General features: G+C 42.7%; 1 protein-coding gene across 1 annotated transcript; it reads right to left on the reverse strand.

Moving 5' to 3' along the window:
- Window positions 1-188: 188 nt before the first annotated feature.
- Window positions 189-25,720, reverse strand: LOC139048193 (hydroxyacyl-coenzyme A dehydrogenase, mitochondrial-like). Its single transcript, XM_070522737.1, has 8 exons — window positions 25,388-25,720; window positions 25,137-25,262; window positions 21,441-21,598; window positions 20,797-20,923; window positions 17,900-17,989; window positions 13,897-13,969; window positions 10,139-10,255; window positions 189-494 (listed from the first exon to the last, which is right to left on the reverse strand). Exons 1-8 carry the CDS (start codon window positions 25,499-25,501, stop codon window positions 370-372), a joined length of 930 nt encoding a protein of 309 aa, XP_070378838.1. The 5' UTR covers window positions 25,502-25,720; the 3' UTR covers window positions 189-369.

The following is a 25,720-nucleotide window of genomic DNA, read 5'->3' on the forward strand; positions in this document are numbered from 1 at the left end:
CTGTAACCATCCTGTGGCACCTTCTATGGAACCAGAATCACACCCCTCAGGCGGTTTCATATTAATTTAGGTCATGTAGTGCTTGCACACATCACTGCTGGCACCTTTGTACTGCATACTGCTTGTTCAACAGAGCTTAATACAATAGGTGGTCCTGCTTATCAACAAAGCATTCTAAACATGAGGTATCAAGATGGAACAATGTTTATTTCATTTTAATTCCATGATTATGAGTGCACATATATAGTAAGTATGTAATGCAGTGGACACACTCGCAAACCTAAACACACAGAATTGTTTATATAAAAATATATATTCATCTCCTTTTATCCATTTTCCCTCGCAATAAAAGTATGTTTTCCTTCCATTTTACTTCTTGCTGTGCTTGTAAAATCCCTCCCCACTTTTGACTCCAAGCTTTCCATCTTGTACCAACTTGTCCAAGAGTGGTGATGGCTTGAAGAGAGGGTTGTCTGGAAATCGCTTGTGCCAGCCTGGAAAAAAAAAAATGTTTTAGAAACTACTCAAGACAAGTTAAAGAGTTCACACATAGACAAGCTGCAAAGCATGATGTCAAATAGATTCGGCAGCATGTTGCCATATTTCATGCATATAAAGAGATAAAGAAATGACCATCTCTGCTGGCAGAAATTTTCTTAAAAGATGAGATTAAAGGGGTCCTGAACCACCCCTTAGGCTTGGTGAAATAACAGTCTGCAGGTAGCATATGCTCCTGTGAACATCTCAGCCAAGCTTTGCTGTCGTATGCGGTGCATGGAGCTCACAAGCGGAGCGCGAAGTCACCTTTCTCTCAAACGCTGTCTTTTCAATGGAAGCCTGCTCCTCATTCTCTTCTGGATGCTTTATTTCGTAATAAAGCAGATTCCCATAGGCAGCTGCTATCGATAGCTGTGGTCTGATACCGCGGGGGCCTCGAGGTGCCGCCACAGTCCACTGGCTAAGCAAACTGTAGCTCACTGAGGACAACTGCGCTTGGCTCACGTTTAGCGCGTCGTAGACACCAAAATCGGAAGTAGTGGCATCTGTGTTGACATCCAAAATGAAAGTTGAACTGTGCGCCACGGTGACATTAAGAAGGCGGAGCATTGTGGGCATGCCCCAGTCCGCCGTAGCTTTCGCAGTGTAAGGCACTGAAGAAGGAACAGGAGTACAGCGGAGGCCGTGTTTGATTGCCAATAACTCCGTTTCTGCTGAACGCACTAAAGCACTTTATGCGGCAAAGTATTTCTGAAATAGCCTGCTTTCACTTCAAATGCCTTTATCCACTTTAATAAAAAGTGGTTCAGGGCCCATTTAATAGACATGGCCATGTTTTCAAATCTAAATTTGCAGATTGCTGTTCTAAGCAATGAACAGCAACTAAGTATCAACCTACTTGTCTGCTCTTTTTGCCTTCACTAAGCGTCTTTCTTTACAAACTTAAGCAGTGCAGAGGTACGTTGAACTTTTACTGGGTGACATTTTCAATGAACACTATGGAAGTGGTCTTCACTATTATGCAACAATTTTTTTTCTTTTGCCGATTTTAAAATAATGATAATAAGTAATGGTGTATGCTATAATCATAAAATATTACTAAAAATTATCTACTCAATGTATGAGTAGTAGTAGCACTCGTACCTCACCAGTAAGCCCTCAAATACAAGGGCTGGGAGGTATGTGCTTTACAAGAATGTTATCGCAGCAGCATCCTGTAATGGGAGGATGTGTTATCTATACCTTGGGCTGATAACACTCAATGTTCCGGCGTCATGTAAAAACACTAAAACTGACTTATTTTCAAATAGTGATTCAATGCCTCAAAACATTAGCGGGTGGAGGGGAATATCTTGTCTCTATGCAGGGGCAAAGTACCTTTTTCTTTGAGTTTCTACTTCCCGTGACTCGAACAAACCATGAAGGACTGTTAGCATCTTGCCACATTTATCTCGGAGAGGAGGATCATCGCCGCTTAATAAGTATGAGTGAGTGCCACAAGTATGACCTATCCTAAGATGGCAAATAATAAGCTCACTTTGTCACATTTTTGTTATTGGTAGCCAGTTTCCTACGTTTGGCTTAATAATGTGAAGCTTATTAAGTGTTTCAGTGTCCCACGTACGTTGCCAATGGCTCCTCTGTTTCTTGAGTAGGAAGGGCTTTAAATCTACAACCGGGACAACTATGGAAGAATTGCTTGGTTTTACGGTTACTATTGTGGCTATACGGTCGGCAAGCATATTACCCTCGATGCCTCTATGGTCAGGTACCCAATATAATAAGACATGTTGATGAGACGCATAAAAAGCATGGAGGATTTCATTAAGTTCAGTAAAGACGGAATTTTCGTTCTTTTTTAGAGAGATTAAGTCTTTGACGATGCTCAATGAATCTGTAAAGATTATTTCCTTTTGTAGTTTTCTTTACTTGATGCGCTATACAGCCGACAAGAGTGCGTAGGCCTCTGCTGTAAATATGCCCGTTTCCGGGTACAAACAGCCGGATTCTGAGAAGGATGGGTTGACTGCAGCATAAGTAATGCCAGCATGCAACTTTGAAGCACCAGTGCAAAACTCCGTGCGCAAGTACTTGGACTAGAGTTCTAGAAAATTCATTCCAATATGTGCCTCTGGTGCGTGTTTTGTAACATCTATGAATGATGTGTCGCATTTTATAAGATGCCACTGCCACGGTGGCAACGGCTTCGCTGGGACCATCAGGATTTGCTCAAGAATCGGAACTCTCATTTCCTCAGAAAGTTCTCTTACGCACAGAGAAAACGGTTCTCTAGCTGCAGGTCGATTATGAGACAGCATTGCAAATCTCAAGTCGTTTACAGTTGGATAAGAGGGATTTTCTGGGTTTGCATTCACTTTCAGAAAATATGTAAAGCTCAAGTATAACCATTGCAGATGGAGCAACCACTCGTTCGCCTCTACATAGGGACTTGCCACAAGACTTGTCCTATAGACGCCTGTGGCCAGCCGGATGGCTAGGTGGTGAACAGGATCCATCATTTTTTGAGCGCTTGGAATAGAAGACTGGTACACTATGGCGCCGTAACCCAATGGTATAAGTACGAGGTGCTTGTAGAGGTTTGTTAGACACTTCCGATCACTACCCCAAGTTGTATGCGACAATATTACTGCGAGAGAAATTATACGGACACTTCAAGTGCATTTTTGGTGTTGCCGTGATGTCCCATACAAAGTTCAAGGGCGATAACACCATTGCCGTGCGTTGTATGCTGTACATGTGATGAAAGCATGCGAGGGAAGCCGACGATTGCGGCTCAATATGGTGCGCCATAGATCGAGGAAAGCGGAGAGGCAGCATGGGAGGGAGAGGGGAAGAGACGGCTTTGACTCCACCTACAAGTGTGTACTTTGCACGACTTCGCATGGTAGCGCGCGGCGTATTTTGAAAGGGATCTGCAGACAGTTTATACCTTTTTGCACGCTTTGGTCTCACTGCTCTTACGTTGAAGCAATAGACCACACGAATGTCACTTTGCTCGCTGCTGCTGCTGCGCTTGTTCACATCAGCATGCAGCATCTTGCAGCAAGTGTCTGCGCTTACCGAGTGTGATGCATTTATGTTTGCTTGTACGCGCTGACGCCATGCTTGTTAATTTAGTTAGTAAGAGAATGTTTCCAAGTTTATACAGCCAATAATACTACTATCCTTACTTTGTATAGCTGTCTGCTAATTCGCTATCGCAATCGATGCTCTGCCTTTCGGGCAAGACTGCTATTTATTTTTTTTAGAATGTACATAGTTCTTCAGCATTTTCTCTTAATATGCTTCATGTGCGATATGAATGTCAGTTCTATGTCCAAAATTATGCCTAAAGATGTGTGTTCTGTGTTCACATTTATGTGGTGTCCATCTAGCACAATGTCGGGTTCGAGGTTCAGGCCTCTTTTTCTTGAGAAAAGGATGCGCAAGCTTTTGCTGGGATTTAGCCTAAAGCCATTTTCGCTGGCCCACTTTGACACCTTGTTCAGAATAAGCTCCACCCGTCTTTCACATATTGTGAGGTTACATGATCTAATCTCTAACTGTAAGACATCTATCTACATATACACGGTAAAAGATACTTTATGGACTGACTTAATGTAAAGAGTTCATCTTCACAATAAAAAGGGCACAACTAAGTACTCCCCTCTCCAGTACCTCAGTTTCCTGGATAAATGGCCAGGACAAGGTATTGCCAACTCTAACCTGGAATGTACGCTTTGATAAGCAACTCTCTACGTAAAGCACATAGCCACATATACCCATTTCTGAGAGGTCTTTTAAAATTCCAAATCACCAAGTAGTGTCGTATGCCTTTTCCATATCAAAGAAGAGGGACAGGAAAAATTGTCTGTGAGCAAAGGCCTCATCAATGTATGCCTCAATCCTTAAGAGATGATTGGTTGTGCATCGACCTAATCCGCGATTTATCATAACTTATAGAGGCAACTCGTTAATGCAGTAGGACGGTAGCTTGTCGCTAAGAATGGGTCTTTTCCCTGTTTCAAGACAGGGACTACAATAGCCTCTTTCCATGCCAATGGAAAGTATCCTGCTGTGCAGATATTATTGTGAAGAGACAGCACTGCTAGTTGTGTGTCAGGGTGAAGGTGTTTTATTATTAGGTACATGATTCTGTCAGCTCCTGCAGCAGACTTCTCACAACTGTTCAAAGAAGCTCTGAACTTGGCAACATTAAAAGGATATTTGTATTGTTCATTTTTACAACATTTTCTGTCCAGTGCCTTGCTTGGATGCGGAACAGCTATCCGAACTGGACACAAACTCAAAATTTTTGCCAAGAGCATTGGTCTTCAAGGCTATTGCCCTGGTCGTCCACCAACGGCAAATGGTAAGATGGCCGGCCTAGTAATTTTGTTACCCTGTTCCATATTTTTCTTTTTTGAATGTAGGAATTAATGTTCAAGATATATTTTTGCCAGTTCTCTCTCTTAGCAGATCATATCATACATCTTCCTTGCGACTTAATATGTGTGAAGTCGAAGTTTCCTGCTGTTGGGGAGCTACAAAGGAGACATGACGCCTTGTTTTATTTCTTACATGCTTCCTTACATTCCTCAATCCACCAGGCAATGCATTCTTTAGAAGACAAGCCTTCAGTTCGTGGGATGCATATTGATGCTGTATCAATAACAAACACTGTTAGGTATGCCACTGCATCATCAATACTGAGTGCACGGGCATCATCCTAAGTCAACTGCATAAGTTCTCGAAACCGTGTCGAGTCCCATGAATCGACTTTCCATCTGGGAACTTGTGGGCAGCATTCATCTGGTTTTGTTAGCATTAGAACAACCGGAAAGTGACTACTTCCGTAAGTGTTCTTTATGACGCTCCACTTGAGGTACAGCATCATTGTACCTGATGCTATGCTTATGTCTATCGATGAGAAAGTTTTATGTGTGACACTATAGAATGCTGGCTCTTCCTTTGATAAGAAAGAGCCAACATTCTTTTCATGCCAGCATCGGAATAGAAAGCGGCTATTGTAGTCCCTGTCTTGAGCCATGCACTTGTGGAAAAAAGGAAATTTTCTATTAGGCGACCCAGCGGCTCCACCCTGGCCGGCAGGTTACCTATTTGAAAAATTTTTTTACACAAGTGCATGGCTCAAGACTGATTTAATTCTTTCTCCTCAGGGCCTAAATAATGTTCGCACTCACTCTATTAGGCGACTCCTCGCATCACAACGCGAGTCTCCCCACAGGGTGCTATGGGCATTTAGATCTCCTACTACTAGTATGTAAGGTTCAGGAAGTTCGTTGATAAGGTACTGAAATTCTGTTCTGTGAAGTTGATAGCTGGGAGGCATGTAAACAGAAGTAATAGTCACCAGCTTATTGAACAGCAGTGCTCGGACGGCAACTACTTCAAGGGACGTTCGGAGTTGTAACTGCTTGCAAGCAAGACTTTTATCTACTATTATAGCCACACTGCCAGATGAGGCGAGAGCATCATCGCAGTTGTTTCTAAAAATGGCATAGTGTCTAAGAAAGTGTGTGTGAATTTTAGGTGCGTTTCCTGAACACACAGAACTTTTGGACTTCGTTTATGAAGAAGTTCTTTAACATCATTCAGATTGCGTAGATGTCCCCTTACATTCCATTGCAATATTTGTGTGTTCATATTGTAAAAGAGACGTGTGCAGTGGGGCTAATGTGGGAAATACAATTTACAACTTAGAGCCCTTTTCAAGCTGTTGTGGCATTGCCCCCTGACGTGCCACTTTGGCAAAGCTGTTCTTTGGCAGGTACGATACCCACCTTCGTGCCTCTTTGAACAATGCATTCTGCTTCACTTTCATTGTAACGATTTCTTTTAAGGCGAAAGCCTTAGGTGTCTATGTTGGCAGTACCCTTGACGGTGACCTTGGCGAAACTGCACCGTGCCAAAAATGGCCGACGCCGCAAAGAGTAAAAGACAGGTGAAAAAATGCTCAGATTGACATCACAGTTCTCAGGGAGGTTTCTGCAAATGAAGTAAATTCGTGGCTTTGAAAAGAAAATTTGGTACATTTTGGTTTGGGTGGAAACCAAACCCGGGCCTCCAGGGTACGAGACGAGCACGCTTTCCTGAAGTCACAGCTGCTCCACGGTTCTGGTTTACTAAAGCTGTGCTTAGTGCATGCCTGATTGCACATGTCGCGTTGCAGCCATCTCGCTCACTAGTGCGTGTGTCATTGGGCAGCGCACGTGAGTCTACTTTCGCATTACATAGAAACGTGGGGGCACGCGCTCTGCGCATTGATGTCATAGTCAGAATGTTGTCGGTGGTTGTCGGCAGTGAGCAATGGAAGAGCATGCACACTCTTGTGGCTCGCAAAGACGGCCACGCAAGTACGCCACTGTGTAGTAAGCGTGTGCTGCTGCATCTTCGTGAGGAGGTCACCTTAGTGCCACACGTGTACGTCCCATTGTGGCTTGTTATGCCTTGCAAGAGTCTAGCCCCTATTGTATAACTTCATGTATTACCAAATGTGCAGCAGGGTTTCGCATTCTTGTGTTACAGTTAACACGTGCCGAACTTCCTTTTTTCTTTTTCCAGGATGGGCAGGACTGCGAGTATGCAGCGCGCTTCCATCACAGTTTACACAATATGGAGTATTCTTGCACCATTCAGACATGTGTTCAGAAGCACTGCATTTGGCGAAAGTCAGTCGACTTCAACAGCTCTGTGAGCTGTGGACAAACCTCTGGGATTTGAAACATCGCAGGGGATGATCTTTACATAGCCTGCCTTACTATGATCTTTACATAGCCTGCCTTGATAGTCTCAGGCAGGAGACTTGAGCCGAAGTCTAGAATGAGATGCTTGGTCAGAATTTCTTCTCTGTCACACCTCATCTTAATTCTTTTGACACTGATGACATTTTGGTCAGTCCAGCCCTCTAGCAGTTCAGCCTTACTTAGCTCCAAATCATCATCCAAAATTACACCACGACTGGTGTTCGTAGTGCAGTGCAGGGTCACAGTAATAGGAAAGTCTCCAATTGACACTAGGTTCTGCAGTTTCGCACGTTGTTTCATATCTCAGAGTTCAAGTAGAAGGTATTCTTAACTTTGCAGCCGGTTCCAATTGTCTCTGTTATTCAGTTTGAAACGAGGAAGGCAGACATGGCTCTCACTGCCTTTTTTAGTTTTGCACTGTGTATGGCGTGGTAGCGGGGAAAGTTCTTTCTGGTCACAAAACAACTGAAACACTTCTGTGCGCAACTGGGTAACCCAGGGAAAGAGCACGCCATGACAACAATATTCTTTCAGCAGGTACACCAGCCACCCACCATGGAGCCCAACAAAGGGACACTGCAGGACCTGCAAACACAGGTCCTACAAATGCCAGCTGTACATTCCCACTATAACCAAATACGTATAACCAAGGGTGGTTATGAGCAAAATGTGAACAAGGTGAATGCAGGAGTCAACGTTTCGACAAGTGGACTTGTCTTCTTCAAGGCGACGTATGCTTTCCTCGCCACAGTATATATAGGTGGGGTTCTTCTAAAGGGGAGAGGGTGTGAGGCGGGAGGGTGCAGAAACAAGGGAAGGTGTGTTAGCGTGTCGAATTGAGAGTAAAGGAACATGGTGCACAAGGTCAAAGCCAGGGCCACGCCTCACCCCCTACCCCGGTCTTTCAACCCACGCGTGTTAGCCGGCGTGTCAAGGACGTCTGACATGCTGGCTGGAAAAAAAACAAAGGGGGGGGGGGAGGGGGATACGCCAAGAAATCCAACTAAGTGTTGTTGCCTACAGCTTGAAGTTTAGCACAGCGAATAGATTCTAAAGCTCCCTTTGAAACGTTTATACCTATTGGTTGCAATGTCTTGAACTTATGGATAAGGTATGATTCTCTGCAATTTCTTTCTCGTTCAGAACGGAAATTTGACTGTAACATATGGAGTTTAAGTTCATCAAAGTTATGACCTGGTTGGTTGAAATGCTCGGCGACGGCTTTGGGAAGCTTTTTAGCTGTGTCCGCGCGGTGTCCGTTTAATCTGACGTTCATTGATCGTCCTGTTTCACCGATATATTGTTTCTTACAGAAGGAACATTCAAGCATATAAATCACATCCAAACTTGTACAAGTGAAGCTAGATTTGACTTCATGTGTATAACTATTTGCGGTGCTTTTAATTTTAATGTCACTTTGAAGGTGCCTGCAGGTTTTGCATCTAGGGCGAAAACATGCTTTTATTACAGAGGAATGCTGTTGGCTGACTTTTGCGTGAACCAACATGTCTTTAAAGTTCCTGTTTCGGCGATAGGTAACCCTAGGTACATCCGGGAACGCTTTTCGCAGACGCTCGTTACTTGATAATATTGGGTGGTATTTTCTTAGGATGTTGTTTATGTTTGGGAGTGCATTAGAATATTTTGTTGGAATATTTTTGTCGCCTTGAGGAAGACAAGTCCACTTGTCGAAACGTTGGCTCCTGCATTCACCTTGTTTACATTTTGCTCATCATCTTGAATTTCCATCTGCCGCATTTCCCGTCTTTTCCCAAGGGTGGTTATGACACACAAGGTTAACCCTTGCTGCCAGGAATGGTGGAAGTAAATGGAAGAGAAGACAAGGAAGATTAAAAGCGAAGGAGAAAGACGAAGATTGAAGAGAACAGGAAAAGGTGACTGCCAATTTATTCTAGGGGGGTCAGTCTGGAGGCCCCGTCTATGTGAAGCAGAGGCCAAAGAGGTGTGTTGCCTCCACAGGGGGGCCTTAAAGGTCCAAACACCCGGCATCCACTCAACCCCCAGCATCCCCCTTTCCCCAGACATGGCTAAGCCACGCACAGCTACATGCAGGAGGGTCCAACCCTCATCTGCTCGGGTATGTGGTGTCGCAACACACCAAACGCCTGCTTATACAGATGCCCCTGCGGGGCCTATACACATCAGAACAGTGGTATATATGTCACATGCGAGCATTACAAGTGCACGTGTCTCATGCACACAATGGTAACAATCTGGGAGGTCAATGGAATTGCATTAATTAACACACAAAGCTCACATTAATTAATGCTATTATGAAATCCAGCAACTAATTACAAAGCAAGAAATAACCTACAGCATCGTATGATCTTAGTGGCATGTCCACGCTGACAATTGCTAAAAATGTGTGTACTGTGAGGTCAACTTTAGTAATCTGTACTTCATACACTGACACCTTCACCACCTCGTCAAACATAATATTAGCTTAACTGCAAATTTTCACATTTTACTTGCCTTTGCTGTTGCTCACATGTCAACCAGCTAATGAGCTTGATGTTTAAATGAGCCCTCTAGTCTCTACTTAAAATTAACTATTCACTCTGCAACCTTCTCTGCTGAGATAGCCCCAGAAAGACACCTAAAAACTCACCAGTTTGCTTGGAAAGTTCCTTGATTTGCATATTTATTAGGGATTAATTATTCTGGACAGGTTGCAGGCAACAGAGGTGGGCACTATCATAAAATGTCAAATACAAACTAAGGACTGAGGTCTTAAAAAGATTGCTACTCTTTACTTTTTTTTTTTAGAGGAAAGGTGATTTTTCGCTTTTCTTTTTTATCAGCGGGAACACAGCATGAACAAGCCAACAGTGGCTTCTGGTTTAGGTTCTTACCATCAATAATGAACTTGGTAACATCAAGACCAACGTAGTCAGTCAATTCGAAAGGACCCATGGGGTGCCCAGCACCCAGCTTCAAGGCAGTGTCTATATCCTGGGCACTGGCATCACCTACGAAATGGTGAAGAAAGATAGTACAAATATGCAACCATGCAGGCATGAACACAGGCAACGCTGGGAATCTTGTCACAGCATTAGCCAAGTTACACATGTGGAGCTTGTTTCTTGGGTTCAGCGTAACTAGTCCAAATATAATTACCAGTTAGCATTTTACCTAAACCTTCATAAAAAGTAATAAATGATAATTTTCTGTATTCTCGCAATGCAGAAGAAATTCTGTTTAACCTGTACTGTAAAAGTGTTGGAGGCAAAAATGACGAACATTGTGCGCACTAACCATACTTGGCGTTAAAGGGTCGTTACTGAGCAGTTTGGCAGGCAGTCATATCTTTAAATAGAGCATAGCAACACCTTTTAACAAAGCTCAAAAGGCTTTAAATGCCAAAGGACACTTTGTCACACATCTCTTCCCAACAGGAACATTTTCCGAAGTAATTAGTGTAAGTAGTTTACAATCAAACATTTCTCTTAGCCACCTTTCACGCCTGAGCTATCTTTTTATAATTCCTAGCTTGTTGAAGAAGCTATCGCTTTAAGTTTGTGTGTGCTACTGCAACTAGTAACAAATCACTACAGAAACAATTTTGCACAAATTGATATGCTTTTCCTTGTATCTGTGCCATGCCTCTTTAACGTACAAATACAAATTAGGAGTTTCATTGTAAAGTAGTTCAGCATTGTTTCTAAAGGACTCTAAATATCGACTTCCGATGTCGGCATCAGAATATGCCTATTTATGACATTTTTGCCTAAATGTGTACTTGTATTTTGAACAATTTTGTATATGGTGAAGTCTTGTTCAGTTTAAGCTGCAAATGAGAGTGCTCAGCACATTTTAAACTCTTCCTATACTAACACACACACATCTAACACACACAAAATATTCTGAGATTATATGCATGATGGAAACATCAGGTCTCAAAATGATAGAAACATGCATAATTTTATCCCATGAAGAAATATTTTTCAATCTGTTCAGAAAATCATGCAAACATTCTATAAGCTGGCACACTGTGGTAAAATATTGTAATGGAAGAGAGTTACGTGCCCACCCATCCCCTCACAAATACATATGCCTCAGTTTGTGTCATGTAGTACCTTATGATTTTCATCAAAATTGATTTCTTTGCAAGCATTTTGGCTATTGCACATTTACTTTTGTGTGTGAATCACACACAGAGATTTCGTCCAAAGGTGGTGTTGCTTTTATGCCATGTAGTATCATATCACCCACTGATCACAGCACAGGCATTGTCCATGTGGCACTTCAGCTCACAGTTCTACACACTTTTTGTACTTTACTCCTCCCAGTTCCCTCAAATATTAACCACTTTCTCATCAGATTGGTTGATGAGAAACCTCTAAAAAATTTTGAAAGTGTTCACTGAAACACCCTGTGTGTGTTTGTGCGTGTGGGGAAGAGGAGGAGGAGGTCGAATGGTTTGCAGTTTGCCTCTCAACTTGAGAAATAGTTGGTAGGCCACTGAAGGGGGCTTATTGTCATGATGTGCGACAATTGCGAGATCAGAGCGCCGCACGATCTACCTAGTGTGCCAAGAAGAGGAAGACATGCTGCATGGGTTTGGTGTGAGAGCATGTGCTGAGCATCACAATGAAAACAAAACAAATTTCAAATCAAAGTCCATGGGTGAGTTTTAAGGGGAAGGCAGCTAAGAGTGCAGAGGTGGGAGCTGGCCTGTCCTCTCCCGATGACGACATGGCAGGAACCGTGAGAGGAACATGGTTGGGGAGCAGAGGAACAGGCTTGACGGTCGCCTGGACCTGGGCTCGCAGAGGCCTCCACCCAGAATGTGGATCCTCATGACAATAACTTGTGGAATCTCTTCCACTGTGAGAAGTGGACCGTGTTTCAACAAGCAGATAGCTGTAGGATTCGACCATCCATGAGCGTCTGCAAACGTTGCTGCTCTGTCTTTGCTTGCATCTTTTACACAAGAAACTTACACATGGTGAACTGTTTTCTTACAATGGTTCATTGAAAATGATGATTCTGACCTTGTAATTGGCACTTTGAATTAATCATGATGGCATTGAGCCCAAATTATTTAAGCCTGTATACATTGTTGCATGCCCTTTGTTTCTACTGTTCAAGCATCAGCACAGTTTGATGCTTGTTAATAAAGTGTTGTTTTTGTGTTGAATTTGCAGCTGGTTGTTTATTTCTGCCCCCAAGGCAACACCTCGGTTGTTAAATTAATACACAAACCAATTCGTTACACTCCCGAGTTCCTGGGCACTTTAATCAATACATTGCTCTTAACACTTTTTAATATTAACTCTGGAGGGATTAAGTATCTTATTCATCCTGGATATAAAGGCAGATGCATATGGCACTGCATTAAAGAAGTTTAAAGCACATTATTGCCATCGGTTTTTGTGGAAATTCCCACCAATTTGGTTTGGATGTTTGTGTTAACACAGACAACGAAAAGCAGCCATTAAGTGCACTCTGAATACTGCGAGTGAACACGAGCATTCAGGATGCAGCATGAATATGCCAACCTACCACATGGTGTTCCATCTTCACCTTTGTGTGCAGGCCAATAAAAAAGGTTTTATCATAAGAAGATGGTTACTTTCTACACTTACATGGAGATACTGCCTTCAGCATCTAACTGGAGTATCTAAGGAAACAACTGGTTTTTCAACTGACTTGAAAAGCAATCATGTTCCTGAGTGGCCTACAAGTTTGAAGAGAATAAGAGTGCAGAGATGCAACAAAATGCAGGACAAGGAAGAAGAAAAAAATTGAATACTTAGATTACGAGCTTTTGCAGAAGAAGCCTGTCACATGTTTCAGACATTTAAAAAAATACATTTCTAAGAATATATGCTTATGAATAGCAGTAAAGTATGCACAGATATCGCAAATAAAAATAGTTGTGGTAGTATATTAAAATTACCAGAAATGGCCCATTCATAGGCTTTCTATAAAAATGCTAATTTCCCATTTTTTTACTTGTGTTGTCATTCTGTGCAATAAACAGAAATATTTAAAAAAAAAATTATGGGGTTTTACGTGCCAAAACCACTTTCTGATTATGAGGCACGCCGTAGTGGGGGACTCCGGAAATTTCGACCACCTGGGGTTCTTTAACGTGCACCTAAATCTAAGTACACGGATGTTTTCGCATTTCGCCCCCATCGAAATGCGGCCGCCGCGGCCGGGATTCGATCCCGCGACCTCGTGCTCAGCAGCCTAACACCATAGCCACTGAGCAACCGCGGCGGGTAAACAGAAATATTTATTAATGGTATAAAATGTACAAAGGCAGAAATAGCCTTCCATTCAAAAATTATTTCAAAGTTGGAATGTCATACAATATCATAAGCTGTGCTTTCCCCCTTGTTTGCACCTCTTTCATATTAAAGCAAAGACCATATGCACTGGAATAACAAGCTTGGTTCCAGTGTATGGTGTGATCTTTTCTGTAATACAGAAATTTAGTTGAAAACAAAAAACTGTTGGGACACCCTGCGACTCCTTATCTGAACACAACCAGTACTCATGCTTGCTAGCAACACATATATGCAGTACTTATACATAAAGCATGGGGAATGGAAACAGCTGTCTTTCAGATGATGTGAACTGCAAAATGCAGTTTGCATACCTCGCTCCAGCATCCGTACTGCCTCCATAAGACTTGGAACCAGTAGCCTATTAACAATAAATCCCGGAGTGTCCTGTAAAAGTGAAAACAGTAAAACCTTGTTATATTCGGATTTCACAGGATGGAAAAAAAAATGTCTGAATTAACCGAATGTCGAATTAGCGAGGGTATCAAGAAAACAATAAACAAATGCTTACTACATAAACAAGCTTTCATTTGCCGAGTGAATGAGCAAATCCTCTTTCTATGTTGCACAAAAGCAGTACAGAAGCTGCAATTCTCGTCATCTGGTGACTGATTGGCTCTCGCAGCAGGTAAAGTCATGCGACTTCCTTCGCAGCGCAGCTGCGGCGCGCGTCCTCATCCAAGATGGACTTTTCACTACCGCACGTACATCCCGATTATTTTTTTGCCAGTCAGCTGGTCGCCAACAGATTGTCCGTCCCTCATGATGTAGCCGATGTTCATTTTTGACAGCTTTGCACCAAGTCAAAACGAAACAACTGTTACGTGCAACCGCTGCGGACGAAACCATGACCACTAGTGACACGATTACGGATGGCCGGGCCTACGCAGTTTTAAAGACATGCGGTCAATGTGCGCACCGAGTAAAAAAAAAACGACTGTCTGCTGAAAAAAAAAAATGCAGCCACTATCAATGCGATCGTAGACGGTGGCCTTGCTGTTCTAAAGGCACACATCCGACGCGCGCACTAATTCAAAACGAAACTACTGTTTGCTGCAACTGCTGGGGATGAAACTGTGGTGGCTAACGGTGCGATCATAGATAGCGACTACAAAGTTATGAAGGCAAGCAGCTAATGCTGTTTTATGTGCTGCGGTAAGCACAATAATAAAGGCTTTCAAGACGCACATAAGCACAACACATTCTGGCATTGCTCTCCATCACGTGTGATTTCCGCTGATGACTATAGCGATGCAAACCCCGCCACTTTGCTTCGGTTGGACGCTGAAGCCATTTTTGCTCTTTTGAGTCGCACCTTTGTGGCACTTGCCGAGCTACGAGAGTTGTTCGAATTAACGAGAGCTTGATTGCATTAAATAATGCATATGCCTGCCGGGACCAGAGAACGAGTCCACATTATCCAATTTTACTAATTAATGGGGGCCTAATTAAAGGGCTCCTGAAACGGTTCGGACAAATTTTGTAGATGCGTAGGGTACAGCTAAAGTTTATCATTGGCACCACGACTTGTGCGAAGCGTCGTATATTAAGAGAGCTATGGACGATTACAAGTTACCTTCCTCCATAACCATGCATTTTCTCCTCAACTCGTTCACCGAATAATCGGGGCTAAGCTCCGCCTTCACTGGCTCTGCATCATGATGGCACATCATTGTCGTCTACTTTGGGTTCTCTAGGAGTGAGCACGCGAAGCCTCTCCATCATCTCCGCCAGCCGCTTGGCAGTTGACCACAAGCAAGAGCTATCGAAGCAGCGTGCGCTGCAACCATTCTGTTGCAACGCCGAACGTGTCTGGTATTCCGGTAAACACAGGCGAGCTGGGCGTTTCGACGGATCGGTGGAGGCATAAACTCAAGCTGATGAAGGAACTTTAGCGTAGGCATACGTGAGCAGCCTGATCAGTCTGCACGATCCAGCCACCTGTTGGTGCAGAGTTCAACCAGCCAAACAAAGAGCTAATATTGCTCCAACCAAGTGTAAAACATTTTAAACATATACAAAAACAATGTGTTAACATTTATGCTCCTGCGAGAATTTATACCAGCAGTAAAGAAGAATACACTTCGTTACTGCTACTGTGTTTGGATGAGCTCTGTACCACCAGGTGGCTGCACCGTGCAGACGTTCGCGCTTCTGCTCATCCTGTGAAACGGCACGGTCAAACGGCCAGGCCCTGTCCCCTTGCGCTTGCCTTTACCCAAACACCAGACTCCCAAAACGCTATGGGGTAGTAATCCTCCAATGTAAAGTGACGGCCGCAAACACTCAAATCCTGGCACCAATTGGATAGCGAGTCTGATGTGCTGCAGCCACTCCGCTCGTCTGCTGCCTTGCACAGGGACATGACGTCGCAGCTTGACATATTGCCAGTTGCTACGTTTGCAGCCCGGAAAGCAACAAAGGCGAATCATGGTGCTCGCGAAAAGACTGAGACCGACACTGACCGTGGAACTGTCGTCAAAACGGTGCACGTTGTAACACAAGCAGACGACACTTGTTGCGTGCTGGAAGTGCTTAAGCGTAGCGAAAAATTGTTCTTGTGCATTTTCTGTTACCTTTCTTTCTATAGAAGCAAATTAACTAACATTCCAACTATAACTAACAACATAATTTCACCATAAAGTTTCAAAAATTATTGATGACGTGCCCTGGGCAGCCAATAGGATAACTCGCCCTACTAGCGTCACTAGGGCAATTTAAGTCGAATGGTTAGGGATGGCTGAAAATGCAGCCGAGCGGTGTGCTGCGATCTGCAGTGATGTATGTTTTTATGACCAGAAGGACCTACTCTAACGACTCGGTACTTTTGTACAAAATCTTCAAAATCGTTTCAGGGTCCCTTTAACAAGGTTTTACGGTATACAACAAAAGGCAAAGTGAAAGTGCATTTTTGATTTGCTAAGCCTCTCTCAAGCTTTTGTAAAGCACTCATGAGCCCTCCTGTAGAATTTTGCCATTCATGCGTCGCATTGACACCACAAGTGTGAAGGGTAGGGAGATTGATCAATAAATTTTCTGATTAATGTATTAGTGATTTAAGAGTGGCGCAAGTGGAATATGGCTTTTTGTAGCGGATTTTGTAGCAGGAAAAGCTGCTATTCGAAATGGTGCTTTCTTAATCATGAGGGCTTATCGGTATTGCACCACTTGACATAAGGGCTGATTGACTGATGAATATACAATTTAGTACAAATGCTCAAATTATCTCACATTTTTCTGTGTATGCATATTGCACATGGATGCACTAAAAAAGACCATATATTTAAGTAATACACCTTTGGAAAGGTGAAAGTGTTATTGCAGCTCTCCATCAGACTGTCCAACATAGAGAGATGTGACAACACATTCCTTGCAAAAACCTTTTTCAATGTGAGCATTCTAATAGGTAAGTGACAGGAGGGCTTAAAGGAACTTTTGCGCTGAAGTCCATCTGAGCTCATTATTGTTCAAGATGACGCTCAAATACATTAAGAGACTCCCCATAGGCATTCGTATTCACATTGATCACAGAAGAATTCAGTAGAAATGAGCATCTATACACACAAACTTATTTACACTCGGGTGTTAAGACAGTTAAATACTGACACTGCAATGACCAAGTTCTTGAATACTAAAAAGTAACCTTTTGCAGCTACCAAGAAGGATGAACATGCTGTTTGCAACAGTTAAAAAATTCCTATTTAATAGAATTGGACTCATAACGGTTGCTCAGAATTTGCATGTATATCCTACACATACTGAATTTCTCACTATCTGCATTATAAAGAAATTGCTTTGATCTGCATATGCAAGATAGAACAATAGTTATCTCGTTCTGGAGGACAAGTACTGGGTAATTAGAGCTGCAACAGTGCCAGTTCCTGGATTATATATATATAAAAAAAAAGCCAGAACCAATTAATTGTTTTCATTACTCAAAGGCTGGCACGATTAACCTGCTCAAATATTTTAGTTGATGGCACAAATAACCACAAAGCCCACACTCTTGGTGAGCTTCTCCAATTGCTTAGAGGTTTCCCTTATTTGATGCATGAATGACATAATACCAGAAAGTATGCTTTCATCTGCTGACAGCCTACAACCCATTTTGGGATATACAGGTATACACAGTTCACAATTGGCCAAAGACAAAGGCTACAGGCAGCATGTGCTGCTATAAGAAGCTTAAAAGGAGACCTGCTAAAGATTATTATTCCCCTGGATACTACGTTGTCCAGGAATCTTTGTTTCCCTTGCTTCTTTCACATGTAGCGTAACAAAGCTAAGCCTTATCTGGCTACAGAAGCTTGTTTTCACCTTGCACACAACAGTTGTCTTGCCGAGAGCCTTGCCCCATGCTTGCATTTTCTGGAATGTGTCTTCACTTGTCTCAGAGATTCGCACAACCTGCATAGTTAAACCCATAGTCAAAGAAACAACTTTTACAAGCCCTGCACAGATGGATATAATCAGGCTTGTTCTGTAACCAGCTTGCTATCCCTTCGCGAAGACTATGATGCAGTAATACAAGCACTTTGTAATACTGTGCTCCCTAATATAATGACCTATATTAACAGCAAGCTAACAAGCAGGTTACGTCAGAAGCCCTTTCATTTTAAATAAAGAACAAAAGAAAAAGGAAGATAAAATCAGTTTCCATTAGCACAACCCCACAATGTAGCTGCAACGGCCTATTACTCCTAATAATTAAACAAATAAGCAAAAAGTTAACCGAAATAAATAAAAGTATAAGAGAACAGACAAGTAGGAAATTTGGGAGCTTTCCTGCCCCAAAAATGTTCTAATCTTCGTTCTTGCCTTTAACTATTATTCAACAAATTATTTAGGGTGCTCTGTCAGTTGTCAGTATTTTTTCTAAGATTTAGAGGGTTTAGACCTTCATTCATGAGGGGTGCTCATAAGTTCATATTATTCCCATGAAGAGACAGAGATTAATGCTTTCTTTACCAGGCTCAAAGAAATTGATCAAGCTGATCCAGTTTCTCAACACATTGTTAAACATTTCTGTTGGAATTATTCTACTAGCAAAGCCATGCACCATATGAAATGATAGCCGAACTTTACCTTGGTGATATTTGAGAATTTTTGGAAGATTGGGCAGTCTGGAAAAATTAAACTTCAACTGGGGGTATCATCGAAACTAGCCTCCAGTGCTCCCGACACTTCCTCAATCAAATGAGTCAAAATACGTGCTTTGGTCGACTTGGCAACATCATTTTTAAATGACAGCAGCAGTGAAGACACAGAAGGTTCTGTCAGGTTGTCTAATTTTCTGATCCAATGTCTAGGCTGTTTCAATGATGTCTCAAACACTGGTAGATGCTCATGAGTGCATGTTATTTTGATAATTGCGCCCGACTAATATCAAGTGCAACTTTGGGTTGCTTTTATCCATCATTGTTTCGACAGTGTATGTACAAATTATTAAAAGCGATCCATCCCTGCATATGGGGTTTTCACTCGCACAAATGCGCCAATTTCAGGCTAACCTTCGACTTGCAGTCTAATCTCTTACTTTTGGACATCACCTGTGCAAATGTTCTTACTTATTACTGTACAATATTGAACAACACTGCAAATTACTGTCCAGGTACTGTACAATGCACAACTAGGCCAGCCTGCTTGCACAGAAAAGCTGTAGTAGGGAAACTTGTGCGAATTGGTGGAGGTCATATTTGACAAGCAGCAGTGCTAACTAGACAAGGGTGAAGACAAGAGGATCACAACATGAGCACTTGTGTTGTGATCTTTATACTAAAAATAGCAAATTATTATTTTCGTTCGTGTTTCTTGAGGTGCTTCTTTGTTGTTCCACATAACAATTCTCGAAAACTGAGCAATTATTCCTGCTTGACTTACATTCAAAACACCAGTAATTAGGCTGCAATTTATGTATAACTGTATACAATGTGACTACCAAGTCCTGAAATAAAACATTCAAGCATAAAAGCATAAAATATAAGCAGATTTTTATGGGTAAGGAAAGAGTTAGGTGATGAGAATTGGGTGGAAGCTTAATCTCAGCTCTATCTGATGTAAACCTGACACTATCAATTCAGCATTAACCTACCAATCAGAAAGCACTAAAGCCTTCACTTGCACATCAATTAATGGCTCACTATCAAGTGATGGTAGGCCCCTCCGTTCATCTTTGTAGCTTGTTTGGCCACACTGTAATCACCCACGCCATTTCACAAGGTTGTCACAGGTTGGGGCATTGAAACCATACAGTGCCACAAACTCGGCATGATTCTCCTTGGCAATGGGCAACTTAAAATGCTGAAAGCAATTCATTGCTCGTGCTTCAACCAACTTTCCCAATGGACACTGTCATTTTTATTTTAATACGAGGGGTGTTCGTATCTCATATCTAGGGGTGTTCTGTGGTACTATATAGAACAATACTTCTATCCTGCTAAAATTAGAGACATATGCGCTCATTTTGATGACTGTCATGTATGTCTGCTCCAAATTCATGGTACCAATAAAAAGAATTTTATAAACGCCCCTCGTAATGCAAGAAAATGACAAGCTGAAGATGTCACGTCTGTGGTTCTTTTTAACAATCCGTCCTACAGCTTAGAAGGATGAAAGCTGTGAGACTGTCCTATTTCCATTATATGAAATAGTAGTTGTCTGGGAGCTGGCATGTGCATCTTTTGAGGATAGTATGCAGAAAGTAGTGCCAAGATATGAAAAATGGCTCAACTGCTCGACCATTTATGTGTAACAATAGCCAAGTGATGCACCTCAGCTTTCTACAGAATGATGTTTTTCCTTCTCTCTTGTGTTTTGAAAACGTTTCATGGGAACACAGGAAAAAAGAAAAAGAAAAGAAAGCACTGCAATATGCAGCTTCTCCACCTAGATTTTTTTGTCATTTATCAAACCAATATTTGGTAAAAGCTACCTCAGCTTGTGTGCTTCTAACAAACTGTGATGTGTTCCGATGCTCAGGTCACTTGAGGCAGTATTGGTTTTTTAACTTTTCAGAATAACAAGTAAAATATTAGCAGAAAAGTAAGTGCTGTACACTACAAAGCTGCAACTGTGTTCTTGTTTAAGCGACATGGATAACACTACAACTACTACTACACCTAAATACTTTTTATGTTGCTGAGAAATGCTAAAATAGCTGCAAATAAGGAGTGAAAGGGTAACATCCACATGCTGAGCTGAAGCGTACAACCAACCTCTAGAAGTTTCATCACTGGTACAGGATTGAAGAAATGAAGGCCACCAAAACGATCTTTTCTTGATGTGCCACTAGCAATCTCTGCTATGGGCAGTGATGAGGTGTTGCTCGTAAATATGGTAGACCTTAAGAGGGCGAGAGGAAACAAACACAAAAGTGGTTTGCCACATTTTTAATCAGTATGCAATCTCTATTGCGAGATACAGCAGCACCAGTAACATTTCCAAACGTCTCGAGTGGATTAGAGTATCATAGCCACAAAATATTTACATAAAAACTGGCTACCAAATGGTGCTATGAATTATTTTTACACAATCTAAATGTTTTTCAATCTTGCTATGCAAATGCAGCTAGAAAACTGGACCGTAGTGTGCTAATTGTCTATTATTATTAGGCAAGTGTTGATAAAGGTACCATGTGGATTATTTCACAATGGAGACCTATGATCAAGCATGGTCATGGTCAAGCATGTAAAAACTCAGTTCTCACAAGTGACCGTTCATTCGAGTGAAACCTGAATGCATGGGCTTGCCAATAGGCACAAGAACTTTGTAGTTGCTCATTCAAGTGACTAGTCTGTTTAAGTGGTGCTCAGTTTAGTGGTACTTCACTATATATGTATTTTGTCAGAGTAGCACTTACGGGCCTGCTGCTTTGTCAAGTGCTGCAAAGAGCTTCTTTTTGACATCAATGTTTTCAATTATGGCCTCCACAACAAGGTCAGTGTTCTTGACAGCTTCTTCTGCAGAGGTGCTCAACACTATATTAGACAGTGTCATCTGCACAAACTCTTCCCTTGCCTGGAATCACAGAAAATAATGTAAAACAACATATATTACACATTAATAACCCCTTCACAAGAAAGATGCCATAAGTAACACACACAAATGAAGTAATTAATGCATGTCCATGTAATGTAACAGACAACAGTTAAAAGCGGACACAGACTACGAAAGCTTATAAAAGGAAAGACGTTTCGGTTCCCGCACGGAAGCCTTGTTCATAATGAAGTTGAAGGCGGAAATGGTCCAGTTATGTAGGCTTTAAAATGTGATGTAGGTAAAGTGTGTACACGTGGGCAAAGTTGCCATCATTGCGATTAAGTGTGTGCTCCGTGGTCTGGGTTGTCAGGGATTCAAGGAAAAGCCTAAGAAACCCAGTTTTCTTTTTCTATTATTTTTGCATTGCCCCAGTCTATTTCATGGTGAATAGTTTCTGCGTGTTCGGGAGAGCATTCAAAAATATATTCTTTTTTACGTCATACATGTGCTGCTTCAGTCTTTGCTGAAGATTACCTGTCTTGCTGATGTAACTTCGGTCACACTCTGCACATGGGATGAGGTAAAAAATGCCCAGGAATTTTTCTTTAGGTAGCTTGTCTTTAATGTTTATGAGGGAGTGTTAACATTTTTGTTCGCACATGATCTACTTGTACACTGTAGGGGCGTGGAACCCGTGCCAAGTGCTCGCTTATCCCGGGAACATATGGCACAGGAGCACGACTCTTGGGGTGGGCGCTGCTCGTGCGTGCAGGAAGTGCTAGCTGATGTTCCACAGAACACACGAGCGAGTCAGGGTAGCCGCTTTCAGAGAGATCCCGATCCACATGCTGTATGCGAGTCTGGTTTTTTGCAGATCCTGTTAACGCAATTCACAAGCGAGGTGACTACAGACTTCCTATGGGAGGCAGGGTTCGCAGAATTAAAGTGCAAATAGCGACCTGTGTGGGTACTCTTTCTTTACACGCTGAAGGACAAGCTATTTCTTTCGCGCTTGACGAGGACTTCGAAGAAAGGAAGGCTGGTCGTGCTGCTGCTCCTCTACATAAATTTGACTGCCTCATTCAAGCCATTCAAGTGTTCTGTGAATGCTGTCAATGCCTCCTTCTTGAATATGCTGAAGCAATCGTCTACATGTCGTAGAAAGGTTTTGGACACAGGGCTGAATAAACTGAGTGCGTATTGTTCAAGCCATGCCATCATAAGGTTTGCTGGCATAATCGATACAGCAGTACCCATTGCTGTCCCGTGTACCTGCCTTTAAAAGGAGCCCTCGAATGTGAAATGTGTTCTCGAGGCAAAACCTAAGCAGCGGCCTCAAATCCTGAATGTCAACAGGAGTACGCTCAGGCGAACTTGCGTCCGTTTCGAGGGCTGAGACACCTACGTCAACTGCCAAGCCTGTAGGTATGCTGGTGTACAAAGACTTTATCTAGGTCAATTACTCACAGGGAACCCTGATCATGAGAAGGAAATATACAGAATAAAAATCAGTAGGAGTCCATATGGCAGGCATTACCAAATCCTGACTGGAAGCTTACCATTGTCATTGAAAAGAGAAGTGTACAATCATTGCATTCTAGTGGTGCTAACATTGGTGTCCGCAAGACACTGTGCCTTGCATAAAGTTTCCTACAAAAATTAGGAAACAATATGGCTTCTTGGTCGAAGGCGCTTGTGGTACGAAGGTACATGCGGTACATGCTGTGCCATCTGACTGCAGCCACAATAATTTGCGGCACATGTGCAGCCAAAGGACCACAATTTATAACAATCTATTCAATTTTTTTTATTCCTTTCACCCTTCATTATAAGCTCTGACAAAGCTGTGCCACCGTAATCATTGTTATCACAAGTGTAAGTGGTCATCTCACTGACAAAGGCACAGCAGAAAACAATCTTTCGCAGTCCATTAGACGTGCTGTTATATATCCTGTTATAAACAGAACTACGTGCTCTGTGAAGCTCCTCTGCCAGATGTGTATACAATAACAGCGATGTCAAGCAACTACTGATAGCAATGGACGCCACTGCAACTTAAAGGCAACAAAGTTTCACTTTCACTAAATTGGAAATAAATGAATAGTATACACTATTAGCAGCCTTTAAACAGCATCTAATCAGAAGACATGTGCACCTAGTGGTTAGCAGATATGAAGTAAGCCTCAACACAGTGCCTCCGAGATTCTTTAGCATGCTGGGCAGCTGCGCATTGCGAGCCATGTTTCACTTCTAGTGAGTAGTAATGATGGTGTTTTTTTTTGTCAGTTTCTGTATCAAAAACAACTAATTTTGCGAGCCTTTCATCATGTGACTAATGAGTGAGTGAATGAAGAAAACTTTATTGCAGGTCCGGCGAGGACGCGAACTCATCGCGCACTCGGCTAGTCCCACGTCGGGACCGGCAGTTCTAGCTCACTGGCCTGGTCGCGGGCATGCCGGACAGCCAGGATTTGCTTGTCTAGAGCGGGGCTATGCAGAAGTGAATCCCACTCCTCCTTGATGAACTTTGGGTATGTCAACCCGCACTCCCAGAGCATGTGTGCTAGAGCGGAGGTCTGCCTGCAGGACGGGCAGGCGTCATTGCAATTTACGTCGAGGTAAGCCTCGTGGATAACGAACCAACAGGGATATGTGCTGGTCTGTAGAAGTCTAAGCGAAATGGCTTGTGCCCTATTCAACTTAGGGTGAGGAGGTGGAAAGGCCCTTCTAGACACGTAGAAGAATTTAATAACCTCGTGAGTAGCGGGAGCGTCCCTGTGGCCGTAGGGAGGAGGGGAGTCGGCGCACCTTATAGAACAAGCATGGTCGGTGAAGTGACGCACAATCTCATGAGAACTCATTGAGGTTCAGGGGAGCACCATTGACCAACCCTACGTGAGCGGGAACCTAGTGAATCGAATGATGCACGACAGCACATGGACTCAAGCCGCTAAGACAAAGAGCTTGCTTGGCGACTAATCATGTGACTAATTACATTTAAAATGAGGATACGCAAATATGTACTTAGAAGTTTCTTAAAAGTGCAACAATATCACCCTTGACCTAAATTATAGCTTCAATATTTAAGTCTGAGGGCTTAATGCCCTTCCTTTTTTAAATGTATTTCACAATACTCCTAAAGGCCCTCGAAAGGGTATTAGATAAGGGGGTTTGCTTTACATGTGCTTCAGGACATTGGCGCAAGCAGAAAGAAAGCTTCTGAGAGTTTTCTGCTGCGGCGTTTGTCTTTAGCTTTCGGAAAACGGCTGTCACAATTGTATCGTGATCATCATGTCTATTGTAAAGAGTGTAAAATGTTCGTTGTCTGAAAATTCATCATAACGGCGCTATGGTGTTAATCAACAGTAGAGCCTATAAAAATATTAATTTTACCACAAAATTTGTTTTCTCGCATCAAAACAAATGCCCACTATCGTCTCAAAAATCAAGGCCAGAATTTGCAGACATTTTTATCAAATAGCTCTTTAGAAAATGAAAAACTTCCGTAACTTGCACTGCCTAACTGTCAAGAACCACACCAGAACTTCAGTGCACACCTCTATTAAAGAACACACACCTTCTTGTCATCGAACTTCTTCTTCGCAACCCGCTTCACACTTTCCTCGATGCGGACCTTGGACTTGTCGAGGACTTCGTTCGATACGTCGACAAGGACAACCTGGTGGCCCGTTTGGGAGGCGACCTAGGGCAATACAAGACTCAAATCATTGCACACCATACTGTTCGCAAACTGCGCACAAGATGTAAATTGTGATTCGCGATGACCTTCGTTGGGTTAATGTAAGAACAAGCAGCTATTATACATACCTGCGCGATCCCGGCTCCCATGGACCCGCCTCCGACGATGACAACATGCTTAATTGCTGTCCGCGCGATGGACGACGAAGAAAAGGCACGAGAAGTAAGGTAGGTAGCAAGCATGGCCTATGGCAACTTTCCCAAGCCCGTCACAACAGGCCGAACCAGCGAACAGCACTGATAAAAACGGGCGCACGCGCTTATCGACTGATTACGGCGCACAGAACAGGTGCAGGTCAAACGGCTACATGTGGCTACAGACCAGCTACAAACGGCAGCGGCGTCTAGGTACAAACGCATACAAAACGAGCAACGAAACCTCTCCATCGTAGTACCTAGGCA

The sequence above is a fragment of the Dermacentor albipictus genome, chromosome 1 (genome assembly GCF_038994185.2).
Source record: "Dermacentor albipictus isolate Rhodes 1998 colony chromosome 1, USDA_Dalb.pri_finalv2, whole genome shotgun sequence".
Taxonomy (NCBI): Eukaryota; Metazoa; Arthropoda; class Arachnida; order Ixodida; family Ixodidae; genus Dermacentor; species Dermacentor albipictus.